The 21871-nt window shown below is 38.6% G+C and overlaps 1 protein-coding gene across 1 annotated transcript in view; it reads left to right on the top strand.

The window, feature by feature from the left end:
* Positions 1 to 12328: 12328 nt before the first annotated feature.
* The window catches only part of LOC129533810 (neurofibromin-like), a 122862-nt gene continuing 113319 nt past the window's right edge, over positions 12329 to 21871 (top strand). The window contains 2 exon segments of the mRNA XM_063705966.1: positions 12329 to 12343; positions 20471 to 20614. Coding sequence (XP_063562036.1) covers positions 12329 to 12343; positions 20471 to 20614 — 159 coding nt within the window.

Raw genomic sequence — 21871 nt, forward strand, 5'->3', positions numbered from 1 at the left:
TTTTCTCATTAAACTAGAACTTCCCATTCCTCCATGTTCCCAGCCACTGGAAACCACCATTCTACTTTCTATTTCTATGAATTTGACGACCCTGGAGACCTCAAATAAGTGGCGTCATACAGTATTTGTCTTTTTATAACTGGCTTGTTTCCGTTAGTATAATGTCTTGAAGGTTAATCCACATTGCAGCATATGTCAGAATTTCCTTCCTTTTAAAGGATGAATAATATTCTGTTATTTGTGTAAACCACATTTTCTTCATCCATTCAGGACATTTGGGTTATTTTCACCTTTTGGTTATTGTAAATAATGCTGCTGTGAACATGGGTGTGCAGATACCACTTCAAGACCCTGCTTTCAGTTCTTTTGCATATGTACCCAGAAGTAGGGTTTCTGGATCATATGGTAATTCTATTTGTAATACGTTGAGGAACTGTTTTACTGTTTTCCATAGGTAGATGCACTATTTTACTTTCCCATCAGTAGTGCACAAGGGTTCCAATTTCTCCATATCCTCATTTACATTTGTCATTTTGTGTCTTTTTTTTTTTTTTTTTTTGAGACAGAGTCTCACTCTGTTGCCCAGGCTTGAATGCAGTGGTGTGATCTGGGCTCACTGCAACCTCCGCCTCCTGGGTTCAAGTGATTCTGCTGCCTTGGCCTCCCTAGTAGCTGAGACTACTGGCACCCGCCACCATGTCTGGCTAATTTTTGTATTTTTAGTAGAGATGGGGTTTCGCCATGTTGGCCAGGCTGGTCTTGAACTCCTGACCTCAAGTGATCTGCCTGCCTCGGCCTCCCAAAATGTTGGGATTACAGGCATGAGCCACTGCATCTGGCCTTATTTCATGTCCCTTTTTGATAGTAGCCATCCTAATGAGCCATCTTGGCTAACACGGTGAAACCCCATTTCTACTAAAAATACAAAAAATAGCCGCGCGTGGTGGTGGGCGTCTGTAGCTCGAGCTACTCAGTAGGTTGAGGCAGGAGAATGGTGTGAACCTGGGAGGCGGAGGTTGCAGTGAGCCGAGATAGTGCCACTGCACTCCAGCCTGGGTGAAAGGGCAAGACTCTGTCTCAAAAAAAAGGAAAGAAAGAAAATACAGTAGTCTCCCCCACCCCACCACCACTTATCAGCAGTATTGCTTTCCATGGTTTGTTGCCCACAGTCAACTGCAGTCTGAAAATGTTAAATGGAAAATTCCAGAAATAATTTATAAGTTTAAAATTGCATGCTGTTTTGAGTAGTGTGATGAAATCTCACACAGTCCTGCTTCGTCTTACCTGGGATGTGAATCATCCCTTTGTCCAGTGTATCCACGCTGTGTATGGTACCTGCCTGTTAGTCACTTAGTCGCCATCTCATTTATCAGATTGACTGTCATGATATTGTAGTGCTGTGTTCAGTTAACCCTTATTTTATATAGTAATGGCCCCAAGGAGGAGGAGTAGTGACGCTGGCATATTGTTATAATTGTTCTTTTTTTAAAATTAGTAATTACTGTCGATCTCTTACTGTGTCTTATAAATTAAACTTTTTTGTAGGCATGTATGTGTAGGAAAAAACATAGTATATATATAGGGTTCGGTACTATCCCTGGATTCAGGCATCCACTGGGGGTCTTGGAACTTATGCCCCGTGGATAAGGGGGGACTACTGTATCTTTATTTCTCTCTTATTCTGGAATGATAGTTTTGCTGGATATATAGAATTCTGGACAGTTATGTTTCCCTCAGTATGTTAAAGATACTATTTCACTATCTGTCTGCTATCTAGCCGTTGAGAATTCAGTTGACATAATTGCCTTTATTTCATAGGTGATATTTTCTCTCTGGTTGTTTTTTTAGGTCTCCTTTTTGTTCTGTAGTTCTACCAAAATGTTTGTAGGTATATGGATCTCTATTTATTCTGCTTTGAGTTTTTGGACTTCTTGGGACTGACATTTGTTGTTGTCTAACAGTTCTAAAAAGCCATTACCTTCTCAAATATTGTTTCTTTTCTGTATTTCTATTAGTTTTCTTCTGGGACTACAATTAGATGTATGTAATATTGTTTGAGGCTGAGCCAAGTAGTGTACTGTGATTAAGTTTACTTTCTGCTACAATGTTTGTGTCTCCTAAATGTAATAAGTCTCATTTAGTCTCATTTTTTTCATTTGCTTCAGTTTTTATGTCCCTATTGTTATTTCTTTACATCATTAACATGTTCTCAGTACAGTGTTTCACATAGGGTCAAACCTGTTAATCTGTCCGGTGTGACCATTTTCCTTGAGGATTTCCTCCCATGCTACTGTTTAGAATTGGCTGCTTGCTATGCCAGGTGTGCAGCTATCATACTGTGTTCTCCCTTCACCATCATTTTGGAAATTCCTATTGCTTGTCTCCTGTGTTGATTTCCTTGTTTTGTGGATCTCATTCATTTACAGCACACCTTCCACTAGCTTGCTGGAAAAAAAAAAAAAGTACAAAGGAGATAAATTTTGAGACCTTGAATGTTTGAGAATGTCTTTATTCTACCTTTTTTGAAAAAAAAAATTGATAATTTGTCTAGGTGTTAAGTTCTAATATGAAAATATTTTTTTTTCTCAGAATTTGGAAAGAATTTCTCCATTGCCTTTTAGTTTATCACTGAGATTATTGCTAACCCCAATGCCATTCTGGTTTCTGTTACATTGTCATCAATCTGTTTATTTTTTCTCTTCTAGAATCCTTGGAATTTTTTTTCTTTATCCTTGCTATTCTGCAGTTCAATAATAACATGTTGGGATACCAAATGGGTCTTACTTAGTTTAGAGACTCTTCAAGTCTGGAAAACTTCTTGTATTATTCTTTGGCAACGTCTTCCTATCTTATTTATTAATTTTTTTCTTTTTTTCACATGTTGGAATTGATTACTCACGTAATTTTTTACTTTTTTTTCTTTCATGGTCTTTCTTTTGTTCTTTTTTTGTAGAAAATATCTTGACTTTATCTTCCAACTCTTTAATGTTTTCTTTCTTTCTTTCTTTTCTTTCTTTTCTTTCTTTCCTTCTTTTTCTTGAGACAGAGTCTGGCTCTGTCGCCCAGGCTGGAGTGCAATGGCACGATCTCAGCACTCTGCAACCTCCACCTCCTAGGTTCAAGTGATTCTCCTGCCTCAGCCTCCTGAGTAGCTAGGATTACAGGTGCCTACCACCACACCTGGCTAATTTTTGTATTTTTAGTAGAGACAAAGTTTCACTGTGTTGGCCAGGCTGGTCTCGAATTCCTGACCTTAGGTGATCCACCCGCCTGGGCTTCCCAAAGTGCTGAGATTATAGGTGTGAGCCACTGCACCTGGCCTGCTCTCTTTATATTAAAAATAGCATTCTTTAATTTTTTTTTTTTTGAGTCTGCGTCTTGCTGTGTTGCCCAGGCTGGAGTGCAGTGGTGCAATCTCGGCTCACTGCAAGCTCTGCCTCCCAGGTTCACGCCGTTCTCCTGCCTCAGCCTCCTGAGTAGCTGGGACTACAGGCTAATTTTTTTTGTTTGTTTTGTTATTTTTAGTAGTGACGGGGTTTCACCGTGTTAGCCAGGATGGTCTCAGTCTCCTGACTTCGTGATCTGTCTGCCCACCTCGGCCTCCGAAAGTGCTGGGATCACAGGCAGCATTCTTTACATTTTTAAGTACTTTTTGAAGATACTAATAATTTACTGTATTTTGAAGTTTTCTTCTCATTCTTCATTATCTTTTTTCTCAAAATTAGTTGTGTGTACTTGGTTCTTTTTCTCTCATGCTAATAAGGTTTCCTTATACCTGGTGATTCTGAGCTGTTTTCACTTTAAATATCTAAGTTTTGTTTGTTTTGTTTTTTGAGACAAGAGTCTCATTCTGTCGCCCAAGCTAGAGTGCAGTAGCATGATCTCAGCTCACTGCAACCTCCACTTCCCAGGTTCAAGAAATTCTTGTGCCTCAGCCTCTCAAGTAGTTGGGATTACAGGCATGTGCCACCATGCATGGCTAACTTTTGTATTTTTAGTAGAGACAAGGTTTCACCATGTTGGCCAGGCTGGTCTGAAACTCCTGTCCTCAAGTGATCGGCCTGCCTCGGCCTCTCAAAGTGCTGGGATTACAGCATGAGTCATTGTGCCTGGCCTACTCTTAGATCTTAAATGTTTTACACAGACACACACACACACACACACACACGGTAACTGTGATGATGGATGTGTCTGTTGATCGTGGTAATCATTTCAGAATGTATACATCTATTAAATTATCATGTAGACCTTAAATTATTATTTTTGTCAATTATACCTCAAGCTGGAAAAAAATGCAGATCTACTCTTAAATGTGAGATAATTGGAAGCTCATGTGCATGGGCTAGGGTAAGTTGGTGGAGAACTAACTTTATTGTTGGAGGCTTTCTAAATGTATGTCTTTTCTTTGAACATTAGTTTGTTCCAGAAAATATTGCGTGGTTGGTTGCCTGGGAAGATATATGTCTGATTTTCGGACTTGGAAGCAAGATAAAGGAAAGAGGCTGCTGGTTTATGGTATAGAGATTTTCACTCATTAAGGAAGTAACAAAGTAAGGAAGTAGGATAATTGTAGAAATATTATTTTACAGTTCAAGTTTGTAAAACACAGGTGAAGGTAATCGTTGGTGGGTCTCTTCCTCTGAGATCACCAAATTATCTGTAGACTGGTTGGTAGACTTGCAGAGACCACTTGTTCTTGGACAACAGTTAGAAGCATACTGCCCTAGGCAGTAAAAAGGTGGTTGTTGAGGGCAGCAAGAGGCGGTGTAACATACCAGTTCATTTTTCTTTTCTTAGCAAGCATGTACTAATTGCCTTTTAAAACTCCTGACGATAGGGATAAAACAATTACAAGAAAGATACCTTCCCTGCTCAAATGGAATTTACATTCTAGCACAACAGTGGATATTAAACAACGTATTATCTGGTTATGTAATTACAGTAATAAGAATCATGTAGGAGAGGTCAAGGAAGCTTACTGCTGTGGGGTTCAGGATGGCATCTCTGAAAATATGAATAAGGAAAGTGGTGGGAGAATAAAAGGAGAGTGGCCGAGACTCAGACTGAGAGATTAATTGGGATAATGACAATTGTGGGACTCAGTGAGGTGTATAATGTGTTTAGTGCCTGGTACTTGTGCTCAGTAAGTGCTAATTAGTAGTTGTTTATAGCAATACTGTTATCTTGGATGATCAAATAGAAGATCCCTAGCAAGTAATTTTATAGAGACAAAAATTTCATGTCAACTCTATAATAAAACAATATATCCTTAGAATCAGTTATCACTTAAAATCCTTATTTTGTAGAAATTTTTGTGTTTCAAAAGTATAGCTAGGGCAAGTCCCCCTTCAGGGTGGATACTTAAAGGAAATGAAATCACCTCATAAAGGTGTCTGCACTCCCATGTTCATTGCAGTGTTATTCACAAGGTAGCCAAGATATGGAAACAACCTAAATGTCTGTTGATGGCAAATTGATAAAGAAAATGTGTGTGTATGTGTGTGTTTATACAATGGAACGTTATTCAGCCTTTAGAAAGAAGGATATTCTGTCATTTGCCACAACACGGTTGGACCTTATGCTAAGTGAAATAGACCACGCACAAAAAGAAAAATACTATATAATCTCACTTATATGTGGAATGTTTTTAAAAAGTCAAATGTACAGAGACAGAGAATAAAACAGTGGTTACCTTGGGCAGGAGGAGGAAGGAAATGGGGTTATATAGATAATAAAATAGCAGATATGTAGAATGAAGAAGTCTGGAGAGCTTATGTATAACATGAAAACTGTAGTTAATAAAACAAAATTGTATTAAGGATTTTTATTAAGTAATTTAGCTGCTCATAACACATACACACACGCACACAGAGTAACTATGATAGATATGTTTTCACTGTATTAATCATTTTGCTATCTATACACATCCCAAGATATCAGCTTGTAAATCTCATATACACAAATTTTTTTTTTTAAGGTATTGTTGGGGCAGGGATCAGGCTTAACGTTGTGGTTGTATCTGTAGTACCCAGCACAGTGCCTGACATGTAGAAGGTGTTAGTCTTGTTTTTTGTTTTTTGGTTTTTTTTTTTAAGTATCTGAAATATTTACCAGAAATTCTATTCTCTCAGTTGAGAGACATCTATGTGATTTTAGGTATTAATAAAAGAAATACTCTTCCTTTTTTCTTACCACAGTGTTGGTATTCGTGCTGTTTCTTCAGGGACATCATTGATGGCCTTTTAGTTAGAATTTAAATGTTATCCTTTCTGTAGCCAGCAGGGATCTGTCGGGATAAAGTCTTATTTTTCTTTTCTTGAGAGTAATTGGTGCTTTCTAACTCTTCAGCACTTAGACTCACAGTGTATTACTTATCTATTGCTGCAAAACACATTACTTCAAAACTTAGCAGTTTAAAACAACAGACATTTATTATCCCACAGTTTCTATGGGTCAGGAAGATAGGAGTACCTTAGCTGGATGCCTCCGGAGCACGGTCTCTTGAGGTTGCAGTCAGGCCGTTGGCTGGGGCTATATCATCTGAAAGCTTTACTGGGGCAGGGGATGATGTACTTCCAAGTTCACTCCCCTGATTGTTGGGAGGAGGACTTAATTCCGTTTCTTGTGGGCTTCTTCCTGGTTTATGTTTGTTACCTGGTGTCTAGAGCTGATGTACTGGGCACTTTCCCCCTAGCATGGTTATTTTCTTTGTTTTTTCTCTCATTTAGGTGAAAACTTAGGTGAATTTTAATGTAAACCCTACCCCCATTATGGTCTAAGGGGCCTTTTAGAAAATGAGTAGCATGTACACAGAGGCAAACATTTTAGCCTGTGACCTTTTGAAGAATTTTCTAAGTGAAACTAGAAACAAATTAACCATTGTTCACAGAGTGCTTTGCTTTATGTTATGCCTTCTTTTGCTAAATCCTCTTGTTTGTTGAAATCTTATGTCTTAAGTTGCTGATAGTTTGTTAATAGAGATCATAGTTAAAAGGTGATTATATTTCTTCATGCAGTTTAGCTTTACATTTCTTCCATTATACCCAAAGATTTCTATAATATAGCAAGAAATATTTTTAAAAAGTGTTTTTCCTCAATTGTGTGAAAGTAATGTATCTAACTGAAGAGAAACTCATAAAAGTAAAAATTTTTAAAAATCACCTTATTCTTACCTCTCAAGTACAATGACCTCATATTTTTAATTTTGCTCAAGGTTTTTTCCTCCTCATTCTAGGCATAATTATTTTCTTATATGTGTTTCAATATTACTTTTTTTGTGAAAAATGTGGTTACAAATGTGGTCTAATTTCATTTTGCACTTTAAAAATTATTAATGAGGCCAGAAATGAGGCCGGATGCGGTGGCTCACGCCTGTAATCCCAGCACTTTGGGAGGCCAAGGTGGACAGATCACGAGGTCAGGAGATTGAGACCATCCTGGGTAACACGGTGAAACCCTGTCTCTACTAAAAATACAAAAAATTAGCTGGGCATGGTGGCAGGCGCCTGTAGTCCCAGCTACTCGGGAGGCTGAGGCAGGAGAATGGTGTGAACCCGGGAGGCGAAGCTTGCAGTGAACTGAGATCGGGCCACTGTACTCCAGCCTGGGCGATAGAGCAAGACTCCATCTCAAAAAATATATATATATTAATGAGATGGTCATATTTTTATGTATTTACGGATCACCTATCTTTGAATTGCCTCATTTCTTGAAGTTTTTCCAATAAATATTCTTATTAATAGACAAGACAACCTTATCTGTTAGTTATGTAAACTTTTTGGTAGCTAATTGTATGTACATTCTTTTACCTCCTGTTTCTTTATTAGCAGTGTCTTTTCGTTATAGAATTTATACATTTTCTTGTAAGCAAATATCAGTGTTTTTATTATAGGTGCTGTATGTTTGTCTTGCTTAGGAAAATCTTTATTACTCCAATATTATTAAATTATTCTTTAGTATTTGTCCTAATAGTTTTATGGCTTTGTTTTTTTTAAATCACACACACACCCACACACGCACACGCACACGCACACACATTCTTTGAGACGGGTCTTGTTCTATCACCCAAGCTGGAAGGCTGTGGCGCAATTATGGCTCACTGCAGCCTCAACCTCCCGGGCTCAAGATATCCTCCCACCTCTGCCTCCCAAGTAGCTGGGACTACAGGTGCATACCACCACCACCAGCTAATTTTTAAATGGTTTTTTTGTAGAAACAGGGTCTCACTTTGTTGCCCAGGCTAGTCTGAAACTCCTGGGCTCAAGTGATCCTCCTTCCTCAGCCTCCCCAAAGTGCTGGTTTTACAGGCATGAGCCACCACACCTGGCAGCACCCATATATTTTAAAATTTGGTATGAATTAGTCTTTTCTTTTTGATGTGAGCTCATTGTATTGACTAATCCATTCTTTACCATTGATTTGAAATACCACCTTTATTATATTAAATTTCTGTGTAAATATGAATATTTTTTCTGTGATTGCAATTAATTTATACTTGTACAGATTGTGTTGTAAGAGCTTAACAGTATATTTCAGTGCTTGGTCATGTCTCTTGTTCTTGTTTTTCTTTTCTTTTTTTTTGTTTTGTTTTGTTCTTTGAGACGGGGTCTCGCTCTGTCACCCAGGCTGGAGTGCAGTGGCGCAATCTCGGCTCACTGCAAGCTCTGCCTCCCGGGTTCATGCCATTCTCCTGCCTCAGCCTCCCGAGTAGCTGGGACTACAGGCGCCTGCCACCACGCTCAGCTAATTTTTGTTGTATTTTTAGTAGAGACAGGGTTTCACCGTATTAGTCAGGATTGTCTTGATCTCCTGACCTTGTGATCTGCCCGCCTCGGCCTCCCAAAGTGTTTGGATTACAGGCTTGAGCCACTGTACCTGGCCTTGTTCTTGTTTTTCAAAAATTTCTTTGGTATTCTCACAAGTTTATTCTTCCAAATTAACTTCAGAATCAGCTTACCATTTTAAATAAGCATCCCCCTTCTAAATCTATTATAACATCTCACTACTTTCTCTTCTATTCATATTAGCTTAACTTAAGCTACCATCCTCTCTTAAGACTGTTTTCTAACATACAGCAACGAGGGTTCTTTTTAAAACATAAATCAGATTATGTTATTCCTTTGCTTAAATTCCTTCAGTGCCTTCTTCCCCTGTCTTTTGGTTATCTATTGCTGTATAATAAGCTACTCCAAAGCCTTGCAGCCTAAAAACAACCATTTTATTGTGTTCACAATTTCTGGGGGTCAGGAATTCATGACAGGTTCAGCTGGGCAGTTCTTCTTTTCCATATTGTGTTGCTGACACTGGAGAATCCCTTCCATTATGGCTTCTTCAGTCACATGTCTGGCTCCTCAGTGCTTCTTGGCCTCTCTCTCCACAATGGCGTCCCATTCTTCAGAATCTCTGCATGTGGCCGCGGCTTCTCACAGCATGCTGATCTCAGAATAGTCCCATTGTTTACATGACAGCTGGCTTCTAGGAAGAGGGAAATAAAAACTGTCAGACCAATTAAGGACTATGGCCTGGAACTACACAGTGTGCCTTTAAGCTGTATTTTATTGGTCAGAATAGTCACTGGACCTGCTAGATGAAAGGAGGTAGAAAAATAAATTTCTTTTCCTAATGAGGGAGTGGCAAAATCTTATTGCAGGAAAGCAAGTGGGATGAGAGATACTTGACAGTTGGAAAATATAATCTGTGACATCGTCAAATTCAAAATAAATTCAGAGTTCTTAAAATGGCCTATAAGACTTTTCATGATCTTACTCCTGCTTCTTGAATCTCTGACCGTATCCCCTAGATTTTCCTCTTTTGTTCCCTTTGGGTTAACCACATTGGCCCTCTTGCTAGGCTTTGAACATGCCACACCCAACATCAGATCCATTTTACTTGCAACTACTCTTCTTTAGATCTTTGCATGGGTCTTCCCGTTCTCATTCATTCATTCATTCATTCATTTTGAGACAGGGTCTCACTCTGTTGCCCAGGCTGGAGTGCAGTGGCCCTATCTGGGCTCAGTGCAACCTCCGCCTCCTGGGTTCAAGCAATTCTCCCACCTCAGCCTCCTGAGTAGCTGGGACTGCAGGCATGTACCACCATGCCTGGCTAATTTTTGTATTTTTTGGTTTCATGAGGTTTCCCCATGTTGGCCAGGCTGGTCTCAAATTCCTGACCTCATGTGATCCTCCCGCCTCGGCCTCCCAAAGTGCTGGGATTAGAGGTGTGAACCACTAATCCCACGGCTGGTCTTCCCATTTTTTTACTTCATTTAGGTCTCTGCTCAAATGTCACATCTTCAGAGAGCTTCCCCTGACCACCTTATCTGATAAATTCTTGGTTACTTAGAACTCCTTAATCTTGATTTTTTTTCTTTTTCATAGAATTTGGTGCTGTTAGTAGGAGCCTGGGGGGCCTGAGTACCACTTTTCTTCCTTCCCTGCCTGGCTTCTGAGCAAGCTGAGAAATGAGTAAAGGTGGAGGCCAAAATGTATTTTTAAAATTCCTCTGATTAAAGGGAGATGAAGTAAAGGGAACAAAGGAAGTATCATGAAGAGTCTCAGATGTCCGACATGGGAAACTGGGTAGATTGTGGTACTATTTACCAGGACAGGAAACATGGTAGGAAGATTATGAATTAAGCTTTGGAAATGTTGAGTTTGAAGTGCCTACAAGTTATCCATATGGAGAAACCAAATGGACATTTGGATAACACATCTGAAGCTCAGGACAGAAGTTTACATTACAGATTCAGGTTTGGTAGTTGTTCTAGTTTTCTATTGCTATGTAACAAACTACCACAAACAGTAGCCTAAAACACGCAGAATTACTATCTTAACGATTTCTGTGGGTCAGGAGTCAAGGCATTGCTTAGCTGTGTTCTCTGCTCAGGTTCTCATCAGGCTGAAATCAAGGTTTTGCTTGGGGCCTCAGTCTTATCTGAAGCTTGGGGTTCTCTTCCAGGCTCATTGGTTGTTGGCGGAAGTTTCAGGAATCTGGGGAGACAAGATTTTTGGGAGCGCCAACCCAGATGTTTCCATTCCATGTGTCAGAGTCTTGTTCTTTCCTAGCCAGGCCCCTGATCTGGACGTAGGAGACCTGCTGCCTTTGGGAGTTCAACTTTTGAAGCCCAACACATATAGATTTAGATATCTAATCTGTCTGTCCATCCATCCATCCATCCATCCAATCTGTATATCTCTGAGATATGTAAGTATAATAAATGAGCGATAATTAAGTGCTGGTTCTGGTCCTTAGGTTTCTCTGCCCTCCTGCTGCAGGAGAGGAGAGTCTCTGTGTTTTCAGAGAGGTTCTCTGGCTTTCAAACTTAGTTTTCAATTGGAAGTTAATCAGCTTTTTTGTTGTTATCTTTTTTTCTTTGAAATCAACATCTGGGAGTGAGGAGCACTGGGCAAATGCAGTGCAGGCCCAGCACCAGCTTTGGCCAACCCCCATGGGGAGCCGGGAGGGAGAATGGGAGCCTGGGGCAAGAATGGCTCTTCTGAGTTGCCCAGAATTGCGGTGGCTGAGGTGTCCAGGCCTTCATATTGCCATATCAATTAGTCATTGGATGTGGGTTGTCTTGGGAAGGATATGACCTTGAACAGGGTTGTTCCCTGTAGGTGAGGCAATCCCTGAAGGGGCTGAGCGACAGCACTCCCAGCATTTAAGGTAAGTCCTTTTTTGAAGGAGGAACTGGGTAGCACCTCAGTGTCTACCACGATTTCTCTGTATCCACCACATGGCCAATTTGTTTTTGTTTTTTATTATCATTATGCATTCATGGATTTAAGCATATATTTAGCAAACTTTCTGTTAAATTATATGTATAGAAAAGGGCACAAATTGTAAATATACAGCTCAGTTAAATGTTCACAAAGTAAACACACCAGTGTAACCAGTATCCAGATCAAGAAATAAAACAATACTGTGAATCTAGAAGTCCTCCTTGTGCTTCCTTTCAGTCACTGTCTCCCAGGGATCTATCCTGACTTCTAGAATCATGGGATGAATTTAGCATGGTTTTGAAATTTATGTAACATCATACAGTATGTCTTGTTCTGACTTCTGTCTGTCAGTATTGTATTTGTGAAATTAAGCTCACAATTGAAAGTCATTCTCTTGCTGTATATTTTTTCATGATATGACTATACCAGTTTTTAAAAACCATTTCTGCTACTGACATTTGGATTGTTCCAGTTGTTGGGAATTATAAAACATGCTGCTATAAAACATTGTTGTGCATGTCTTTTGGTGAACATATATACATTTCTGTTGGGTGTGTATCTAGTGAAATTGCTGAACGTGTGTGTGTGTTCAGTTTTAGCAGATAATGCCAGTTTCCAAGGTAAGTACTGAGTTACATGCCTACTAGTAGCTCCTGAGATTTCCAGTTGCTGTAATTTGCTCCTGTTTGTAGAAGACACAGCCTTCGAGGGCTTATCACTGAGAACTGTATTTACTGAGGTCTCCACTAGCAGATTCTGAACTCTTTTGTCCTCTCGAAGCTGCAAGGCTTTCAACTTCTGCTTTGCTTTTCAGAAGTTTTTGGTTTAGCCTTTTTACCTTCTTCCACTCACTGAGGCATTTGAGATTCCCTCACGTCTTCAGTTTTGCCAATCTAGCCCTCAGTGAACACCAGAATCTCTGATGGTTTCTTCTTCCATTAGAGGTACATTGCCTGGGAAAAAAGCCTTATTTCTCAATCTCTTTTCCTGACTAGAATCTGCAAATGCCCCAGGGGAAAAGCAGCGGCAGAAGATCCCCTTACCTCATTATAGCTCACTCTTTTTGGAATCTGAGTGTTACTACTCCCTATTCCTTCGGTAGCTCTCTGAATTCTTCAAACAGATGATTTTTATATTTCATCTTTTGTTAGAAATTAAGTTTGTGGTGGGAGCTATTTTGCAGTGAATTATTCTATCCTACATGGAAACAGTAGTATGGATTTAAATATATTTAATATGTTTCAATAAATTGCCATCCTTAACAGTGTTCAAATTATTACACTTTTGGCCAGTGGGGGCCTCTTTAAAATTCATTCCTAACCATTTTTGACTTGACCCTTATTAGTCAGTGCTGCTATCTGGTATGACAAGATGTTCCGGGGTCATTATGTCTTTTTTTTTTTTCCTCCAGACGTAGAAGCAGCCATTTCCTAAAGGAGTCCAGATTCCTTTTACTGGGAAATGGTTGTTCAAGATTACAACTGAGTGAGGATTACTATGGGACTGGCCACTAGTCATTACTATGCGATTGGTCATTGTTTCTAGGCATTTTCAGTGGACAGAAGTAGAAATATGTTTTTTAAAATACGAAATCAAACATCTTGACTTCATATAGATACTTCTATTTCAAATTCAAGACTACAGTTTCTTTACTTTACCATTACTTTTATTTCCCATGCTAAAAGTCTTGGGTTTTTAGAGGCACTAGGAGTGATAGAATTAAAATACCACAGAATTATTTAGTTCCTCTCTTTATACCATTAAAGAATTAGATACATTTATACCATTAAATAATTAGATACAGATTTCAGTTCATTTATTTTTGATTTCTAGACTTCCTAAAATTTTAATTTTATGTTTATGTAAGTTACATAGTTCTAAAATGAAATCTACAAAAACAATATGTATTCCATATAGAATATGGATTTTATCCTTGTCACTTCTACTTTATTTCTTTTCATTTCCTAAAGGCAACCACTAATTTTTTTGAGCATTTCATTCTTCTACTGTTTTGTTTTGTTTCTTAATATAAGAAACATATATTTCTATCTCTTCCCTCTTCTTAGATGAATGGAACATACTGTGTATATTTTCTCCATCTTGTTTTTTTTTAACTTAAGATATATCCTGGAGATTATTCTATCATTTAATGAATTTGGATTCATTTTTTGGTTTTACGTTACATTTAATTTTATACATGTCTTTTATTTAAGTGTCACTGTGTTCATGTTATTTGCTCTTTCAGCATATATAAATATATACACATATATACACGTACACACACACACACACACACACACACACACACATTTTTTGAGACAGAGTCTTGCTCTGTTGCCCAGGCTGGAGTGCAGTGGGGCTTAGCTCACTGCAGCCTCTGCCCCCTGGGTTGAAGCAATTATCATGCCTCAGCCTCCCAAGTAGCTGGGATTATAGGCACGCGCCACCATGGTCGACTAATTTTTTTGTATTTTAGTAGAGATGGAGTTTCAACATGTTGGCCAGGCCGGTCTCGATTGCCTGCCTTGGCCTCAGCATATATTTTTGTATTTAGAAAGATTTATTCAGACCAGCATTCATACTGTGTAATGATAAGGAATTTATTGTAGAAATTAGATTGTATACAGCTTTGAGGGGACTAAGTGAGGTGAGTATCTGGAATGGGGAATTGGAGGATCAGAGGAGTCCACTAACCAGATTGTCCAAATCAATGACAATGGGTAGATAAGTTGGAGCTGTTTGGGAAATCTGGGAAGTCAAATATATCCAGCCACTGAAGTGAGATTATGAAGGAGGAGCTTGAGGCGGGTACTGTGGGAAGCTCTTGGCATGTAAGGTTTGTCTTAACAAAGCCCTGTAGGTTTGCACCCAAGTATCTGGTGGTAGGTTTGGGCTAGTATTGGTCAGCAAAGTGACCACTGGTCCAAAGAAAGAGCTAGACATAGAGTGAAAGAGAGAGAGAGTAAAAGCTGGAACTTTCTGGGTGCCTCTGTATCTGTCTCTCATTGTATGTTACTGTGAAACCTTCAGAATAATAGCTGCTGCTTCGCTTCCACATTTCAAACAAATTTTATACAGGTCGAGTATCCCGTATCTGAAATGCTTGGGACCAGAAGTGTTTTGGATTTCACATATTTTTGGGTTCTAGAATATTTGCATTTTACTCACCGTGATCATCCCTAATCTGAAATGAGCATTTCCTTTGAGAGTCATGTTGTTGATCAACAAGTTTGGATTTTAGAGTGTTGCAGGTTGCAGATTTTTGAATTAGGGATAGACAGCCTGTACAAATTACCCTTTAGACCAACTCTAACCCAGAACCATACAGTGAGTGGGATCTGGGAAAGTAGTTCTCAGCTTAACAGTTAACCCACCATGCACCAACAGTACAATTTGTGTTTTTGTTCTGGTGGTTACCATTATATTAATACCTTTATATGGTATTCTAATTTCCTTCTCTTTTGGGGTGGAGGGGTATTATGTGTTGGTTTTTTACTCTGAGCAATATTGAACTAGAAACCTCCTTTCATCATTTCCTTTTTCCCTAGCATTTTACTCTCAGTTAATAACAAGACAATCAAGAAGCATATTCTACTATTTATATGCTCTCACCACCCTCCTTCTCCTCAATTTTGATAATTGTCTTGTATCTATATTACCAAGTACATAAAGCAGTTACCTAATATACTTTCTTCCTTATTACCACCATTCTCAGTTCTTTTAGAAAATAGAGTGATGCTCTGGCTGGGCACGGTGGCTCACACCTGTAATCCCAGCACTTTGGGAGGCCAAGGTGGGTGGATTACCTGAGGTCAGGAGTTCAAGACCAGCCTGACCAACATGGTGAAACCCCGTCTCTACTAAAAATACAAAAAAATTAGCCAAGCAATGGTGGTGCATGCCTTTAATCCCAGCTACTAGGGAGGCTGAGGCAGGGAAATCGCTTCAACCTTGGAAGCAGAGGTTATGGTGAGCTGAGATTACGCCACTGCACTCCAGCCTGGGTGACAGAGCAAGGCTCTGTCTCAAAAAAAAAAAGAATACAGTGATGCTCCACATAATGACGTTTTGGTCAATGATGGACTGCATATGTAATGGGAGTCCCTTAGTATTATAATACGGTATCATTACCTTTTCTATGTTTAGATACACAAACACCATGTGTTCAAGTTGCCAAGAGTATTCAGTACAGTAACATGCTGTACAGTTTTGTACCCTGTATACCATATAGCCTAGAGGTGTGGCAGGCTATACTATCTAGGACTGTATAAGTACACTCTGTGATGTTCACATGACAGTGGAATCATGTAAGGACACATTTCTCAGAACATACCCCATCACTAAATAGATTTAATGATTCCTATTAATGTGGATGTCTCTCCAGTTATTCTGATAATCTGAAGCATATTCTCTAGTATATCCTCCAGGAAAAGGGAACAAAATTTCCAGGGTTCTTGCAGTTTAGCACAGTTTGTCATTGCTATAAAATTGTCTCTCAGTATCTGGGACATTGGTTCCAGGAACCCCCATGGACGGTGAAATCTGCAGATGCTCAAGTCCCTGATATGAAATGTGTGGTATTTGCATATAGCCTACACGTATCCTCCTGTGCACTTTAAATCATCCCTTGATTACTTACAATACTTAATACAATGTAATACTATATAAATAGTTGTTATACGCTATTATTTAGGGAATGATGACAAAAAGTCTGTGCCTGTTCAGTACAGACATATTAAAATTTATTTTTTGATCTGCAGTTTGTTGAATGCATAGATGGAGAACTCATGGATTCAGAAGGCTGACTGTATTTGAATTCAGTTTGGCTAGATATAAAATCCTTGGTTTATGTTTTTTTTTTTATTATACTTTAAGTTCTAGGGTACATGTGCACAACGTGCAGGTTTGTCACATATGTATACATGTGCCATGTTGGTGTGCTGCACCCATTAACTCGTCATTTACATTAGGTATATCTCCTAATGCTATCCCTCCCCCCTCCCCCCACCCCACGACAGGCCCTGGTGTGTGGTGTTCCCCTTCCTGTGTGGTTTATGTTTTCTTTAAATATCTTAAATTTATTTTACTTTATTGTTTTCTGACATAAAATTTTGTCAAAGTCTGATGAGAGTCTAATTTTTGGGGTTTTTTGTATAAATAATTCCCTCTTTCTGCCTGTAAGTTCGAAAGATTATTTTTTCTTGTTCACAGAAGTTCAAAATATGTTCAGGTGTTGGTCATTCTGGGTCACTTTTCCAGGTGTGTGGTATGCACATTAAAGATACAGTTTCGAGTTTTTAAAAATTTCAATAATAATGTCAGCAAAGTTTTCTTGAATTCTAGTTTTTAATATCCATTTTATTCCATTGGTTTGGTTTCTTTCTTTGGTGACTCCTGTTATATGTATGTTGGATCTTCTTTTTCTATCTTTTTTGTCACTTTATTGTAAATCTTTATTATCTCATATGTAATTTCTTTTTTATATTAGAACTTTCCTCCTTAGTCCCCCCTTTTTTTCCAACATTTGTTTACTCTTAAAGCATTATCTTCTGTGTTAATTCACTCTTGTGTATCTTCTGCTTAGTTTTCAATTCTGAAATGATTTATCTTCTCATTCTTTCTTGAGTTCTATCAACTTATTTCTATCTGTAATTCTTATTTGTGTTATTCCACATCTTTTGTCATTTTCTTAATTTCTCTTGGCTCACTTTGAAATAATTTATAGTTTTCATCTGTTGGTGGATATGTCTTTTTGGATACTTTGATTTTCTGTTGTTTAGACCCTTATTTTTATGTTTTTCTGTTTCCTACTCCTTTTTCTTATAATAACTTTACATATTATTTGACCATAGTACTTCTCTGTTGGCTCATTTTTATGTGAAATTAATTTTTCTGAATTGGTAGGAGGGATTTGTAGGCCAGGATAGCTTTGTAGCTTTATGGCTCTAGAGCTTATTCTTTTTTTATTTTCATGAAATAAAAACAAATGGTCTCATTCTTTCAGAGCTCTCTTGTTCATCTTTCTCTTTTTCATTTTTATTTGGACCTTTTTCCTTTTCTCCCTTTACCCCTGTTTTCAATTTGGAGTTTATTCTCAGCAGTTTCTTCTGAGTGTGGGCTAGAACTGTGCTGTCCAGTCAGATCTAATAATTACATGTGTGGCTACTTAAAGCTAAATTTAAATAAACTTTATTTAATAGTAACAAATAAACTTTAAGCTTTTGATTTCTTATCTATACCAGCTATGTTACAAGTGGTTAATAGCTACATGTGACGACTAGTGGCTGTTGTATTGGGCATTGCCCATGTAGAGCAATATCATTACCACAGCAAATCCGATTAGACAGTGATGCTTTTGAGTGTGCTCCATTCTCTTCACACTTTTATCATAGGCCTTTTTCATTCATCTGCAAATTGCAATGAGCATAACTACCCTCTGTTTTGGCTAATATTCCTAAATTGGGCTGCTGTGCTTTTTATTAAGGATGCAGTACATTGGGAATCTCCTCTTGTCAGATCCATTTTACATTCTCCTTCCACCTGCTTTCTCTTGCATAGATGCTTATACCACACCAGTATTTTTGTTTTTTGTTTTCCAGACACAGGATCTCGCTCTCTTGCCCAGGCTGGAGTGCAGTGGCTAGATCACAGCAACTTTCTGGGCTCAAGCAGTCCTCCTGCCTCAGCCTCTTGAGTAGCTGGATTACAGGCACACACTACCAAGCCTAGATTTTTTTTTTTTAAAGTAAAGATGTCTCACTCTGTTGCCCAGGCTGGTGTTGAACTCCTGGACTCAAGCAGTCCTCCTGCCTCAGCCTCTCAAAGTGCTCGGATTACAGGCATGAGCTATCGCTCATGTCGCCAACCAGTTTTGTAGCTGTAAATGGTTTGTTTCTATTTGTTCACTTCTCTGGGTTTGGGAATGAGGGGCCTTGTCCCTTCATTTTCATGTGGATGTTCATCAGTTTGTGGTTTTACTAGAGAAATTCTAGTTTATTTGATTTTTTTTTTTTTTTTTGAGACAGAGTCTCTGTCGCCTAGGCTGGAGTGCAGTGGTGCGATCTCAGCTCACTGCAACCTCCACCTGCTGTTCAAGCCATTCTCGTGCCTCAGCCTCCCTAGTAGCTGGGATTACAGGCATGTGCCACCGCACTCAGCTAATTTTTTGTATTTTTAGTAAAGACAGGGTTTCACCATGTTGGCCAGGCTGGTCTTGAACTTTTGACCTCAAGTGATCTGCCTGCCTTGGCCTCCCAAAGTTCTGGGATTACAAATGTGAGCCACCGCACCTGGCCGTTTCTGTGATTTTTATGGGATACTTAGGGAGATTCACAAGCTGCATTTTAGCTCCTGCTGTCTTCTAAAAGTTCCATTTTTGGCCTTTCAGGTTTTTTTCCTCCATAATCTTTATAATTAACATTACGAAGTTCTGTAGTTTCTGTTCTGCCCCCTCCTTTACACTCTAAAAATGCTCCCCCCGCCCACCCATTTCATTTAGTATTTCCTTTTTTTTTTTTTTTTAATTTGAGATGGAGTCTCGCTCGATCACCAGGCTGGAGTGCAGTGGCGTAATCTCGGCTCACTGCAATCTCTGCCTCCTGGGTTCACGCTATTCTCCTGCCTCAGCCTCCCGACTAGCTTGGATTACAGGTGCGTGGCACTACACCCAGCTAATTTTTGTATTTTTAGTAGAGTCTGGGTTCACCATGTTGGCCAGGATGGTCTCAATCTCCTGACCTCATGGTCTGCCAACCTTGGCCTCCCAAAGTGCTGGGATGAGCCACCGTGCCCAGCCTATTTAGTATTTCTTTACTATCAAAATAATCATCCATTATTAACTGATTGAGCAAACTTGGGCATGCCCCTCGGTCTCTTTCCGCCTTTAGTTGTACTGTGTTAAAAATGAGAAAGTTACATTCAGGTTTGTTTTTTTCACAGAGGAACATTGCTAGGTTTCTCTGTTAACATTAGCAGGGTTTAATATTAACAGTAAGTATGTCCATGATGCTTTAAATACAGAATGCTATTTTTGAGCAGAGTAGAGATGAACTTCTGGACAGTGGAACTTAACTCATTCACAGAGAAATGTAAATGTGATCTTCTCATAGAATATTTTTTCTCATGGGATTTATCTACTTGTGTTCTGTTATCCCTTCAGTTGTGTAGCTGAGGGTGCTTATCTTACTGAGTCAGTCTTATTTTTTTTTCCCAGGTTTTATAGTTTGTTCTTGCTTCTGAACAATCAGCAGTTGTTTGCCATTATTGACTAGGGGTCTAGGGCATAGATTTTCTTGATCTGTTTTTCTTTGAATGTTTGAGTTCAATGGATAAGGGAAACGGTTGTATGCATTTTATTGCAGACATTCTCTGAAATAATTTTTAGCCACAAGGAGATAGCTCTATTTCTGTGAGTCATCATTTCTTCTTATATAGTGCTGGGTAAAGAATTTAATTTTGTAGATAGAGATTTATGACTTCCAGAAAGAAAGCTGCAAAAATGGAAGTTTCCAAAGAATTTAAGATTTGCTATAATAAATGCTATCATATATTGGTGTTTGAGATGCAGATATACATATCTGTGTATCATATATTGGAGTTTGATTGAAAATCGGAGTTTGAGATGCAAATACAGGTATCTGTGGTTGATGCAGTTTTCCTAAAACGTCATGATTTTCAATGGGAAGTAAGTTATTTATAGTCGTTTTTAAGGATAAGCTCTTAACGTGTTTTTTTTCTTTTTTTTTCAGCTTCCAATAAAAATAGGACAGCAGAACACACATACCAAAGTCAGTACTGAGCACAACAAGGAATGTCTAATCAGTATTTCCAAATACAAGTTTTCTTTGGTTATAAGCGGTCTCACTACTGTTTTAAAGAATGTTAACAATATGGTGAGTATTTGGGTTACTGTGTTTTGGGGAATTTGCTTTCTTTTGTTTTTGATTAAAAAGTTTAGAACAGCATATTTTGAAGTGTGGAAAGTGATTTTCTGTGGACTTTGGATATAACCATTAATCTTATTTTGTTTACGAGCACAGATAACCTTTTTAATTTTATTTTGTCAAATTTTTAATCAGCTGGGTTTTAGATTCAGTGAGTACAACTGTAACTTTCATTTTAATTTATTATTTCCCTTAGAAACATCTCCTATCCTTTGTGACCATGTCTCCTGTTCCAGTATGTTTCTTGAATTAGGATTTCATAGAGCTTTTGTGGCATACATGAATTGACCACAGTAATCTATTACACATATTTTTCTTTAGCATCTTGTTGGAATTTACATATGATTGTCCCAGCCCTAAGTAGATGATAAAATATGATCTCGTAGTCCTAAAATGTGGATTGATTTTTTTATGAAGATATTAATGTGTTTTTTCTTCCTTCTGTAACCTGTGACAGATTCTGTAGTAGTTACCCTGTTGTTGAAACAGTTTTTCTCAAATACCAGTTTCATCAAATAATTCTACTGTTAAAAGCTCATAATTTCTTTCTTCTTCCCATTTTCTAAAATCGATTGACATTTCCTAGACTTCAGAGTACTCCAACTGTTCTCCCTCTGTACCTTTGAACATATAGCATCTTTTATCTTTCTCAAGTGATCCCTTCCTCTCCCTAAATTCCTATTTAACATCTCCATTCCAAGCTGTTTCAAACTAACATACTGCGTTCATGGCAACTGATGTGGATTTTTCTTGATTAACTCTGAACTCTCTGCCGGTCTTTAGCATTTATTTATTTATGAATGAATGAATTAATGAATGAATTAATGAATGACAGGGTCTCATTCTGTCGCCCAGGCTGGAGTGCAGTGGCGCAATCTCGGCTCACTGTAACCTCCCCCTCCCCAGTTCAAGTGATTCTGCTGCCTCAGGCTCCCCAGTAGCTGGAATTACAGGCATGTGCCACCATGCTTGGCTAATTTTTTTGTATTTTTAGTAGAGATGAGGTTTCACTATTTTGGCCAGGCTGGTCTCAAACTCCTGACCTTAGGTGATCCACCTGCCTCGGCCTCCCAGAGTGCTGGGATTACAGGTGTGAGCCACCGCGCCCAGCCTGCATTTATAATCCCAGTTTGTGTTTGTTTGTATTGAGTTGTGAAACAACTTCTGGTTATAGATTGTGAAGATTGTTCCCCCTCCCTTTTTTTT

The sequence above is a fragment of the Gorilla gorilla genome, chromosome 4, assembly GCF_029281585.2.
Source record: "Gorilla gorilla gorilla isolate KB3781 chromosome 4, NHGRI_mGorGor1-v2.1_pri, whole genome shotgun sequence".
NCBI classification, from domain to species: Eukaryota; Metazoa; Chordata; class Mammalia; order Primates; family Hominidae; genus Gorilla; species Gorilla gorilla.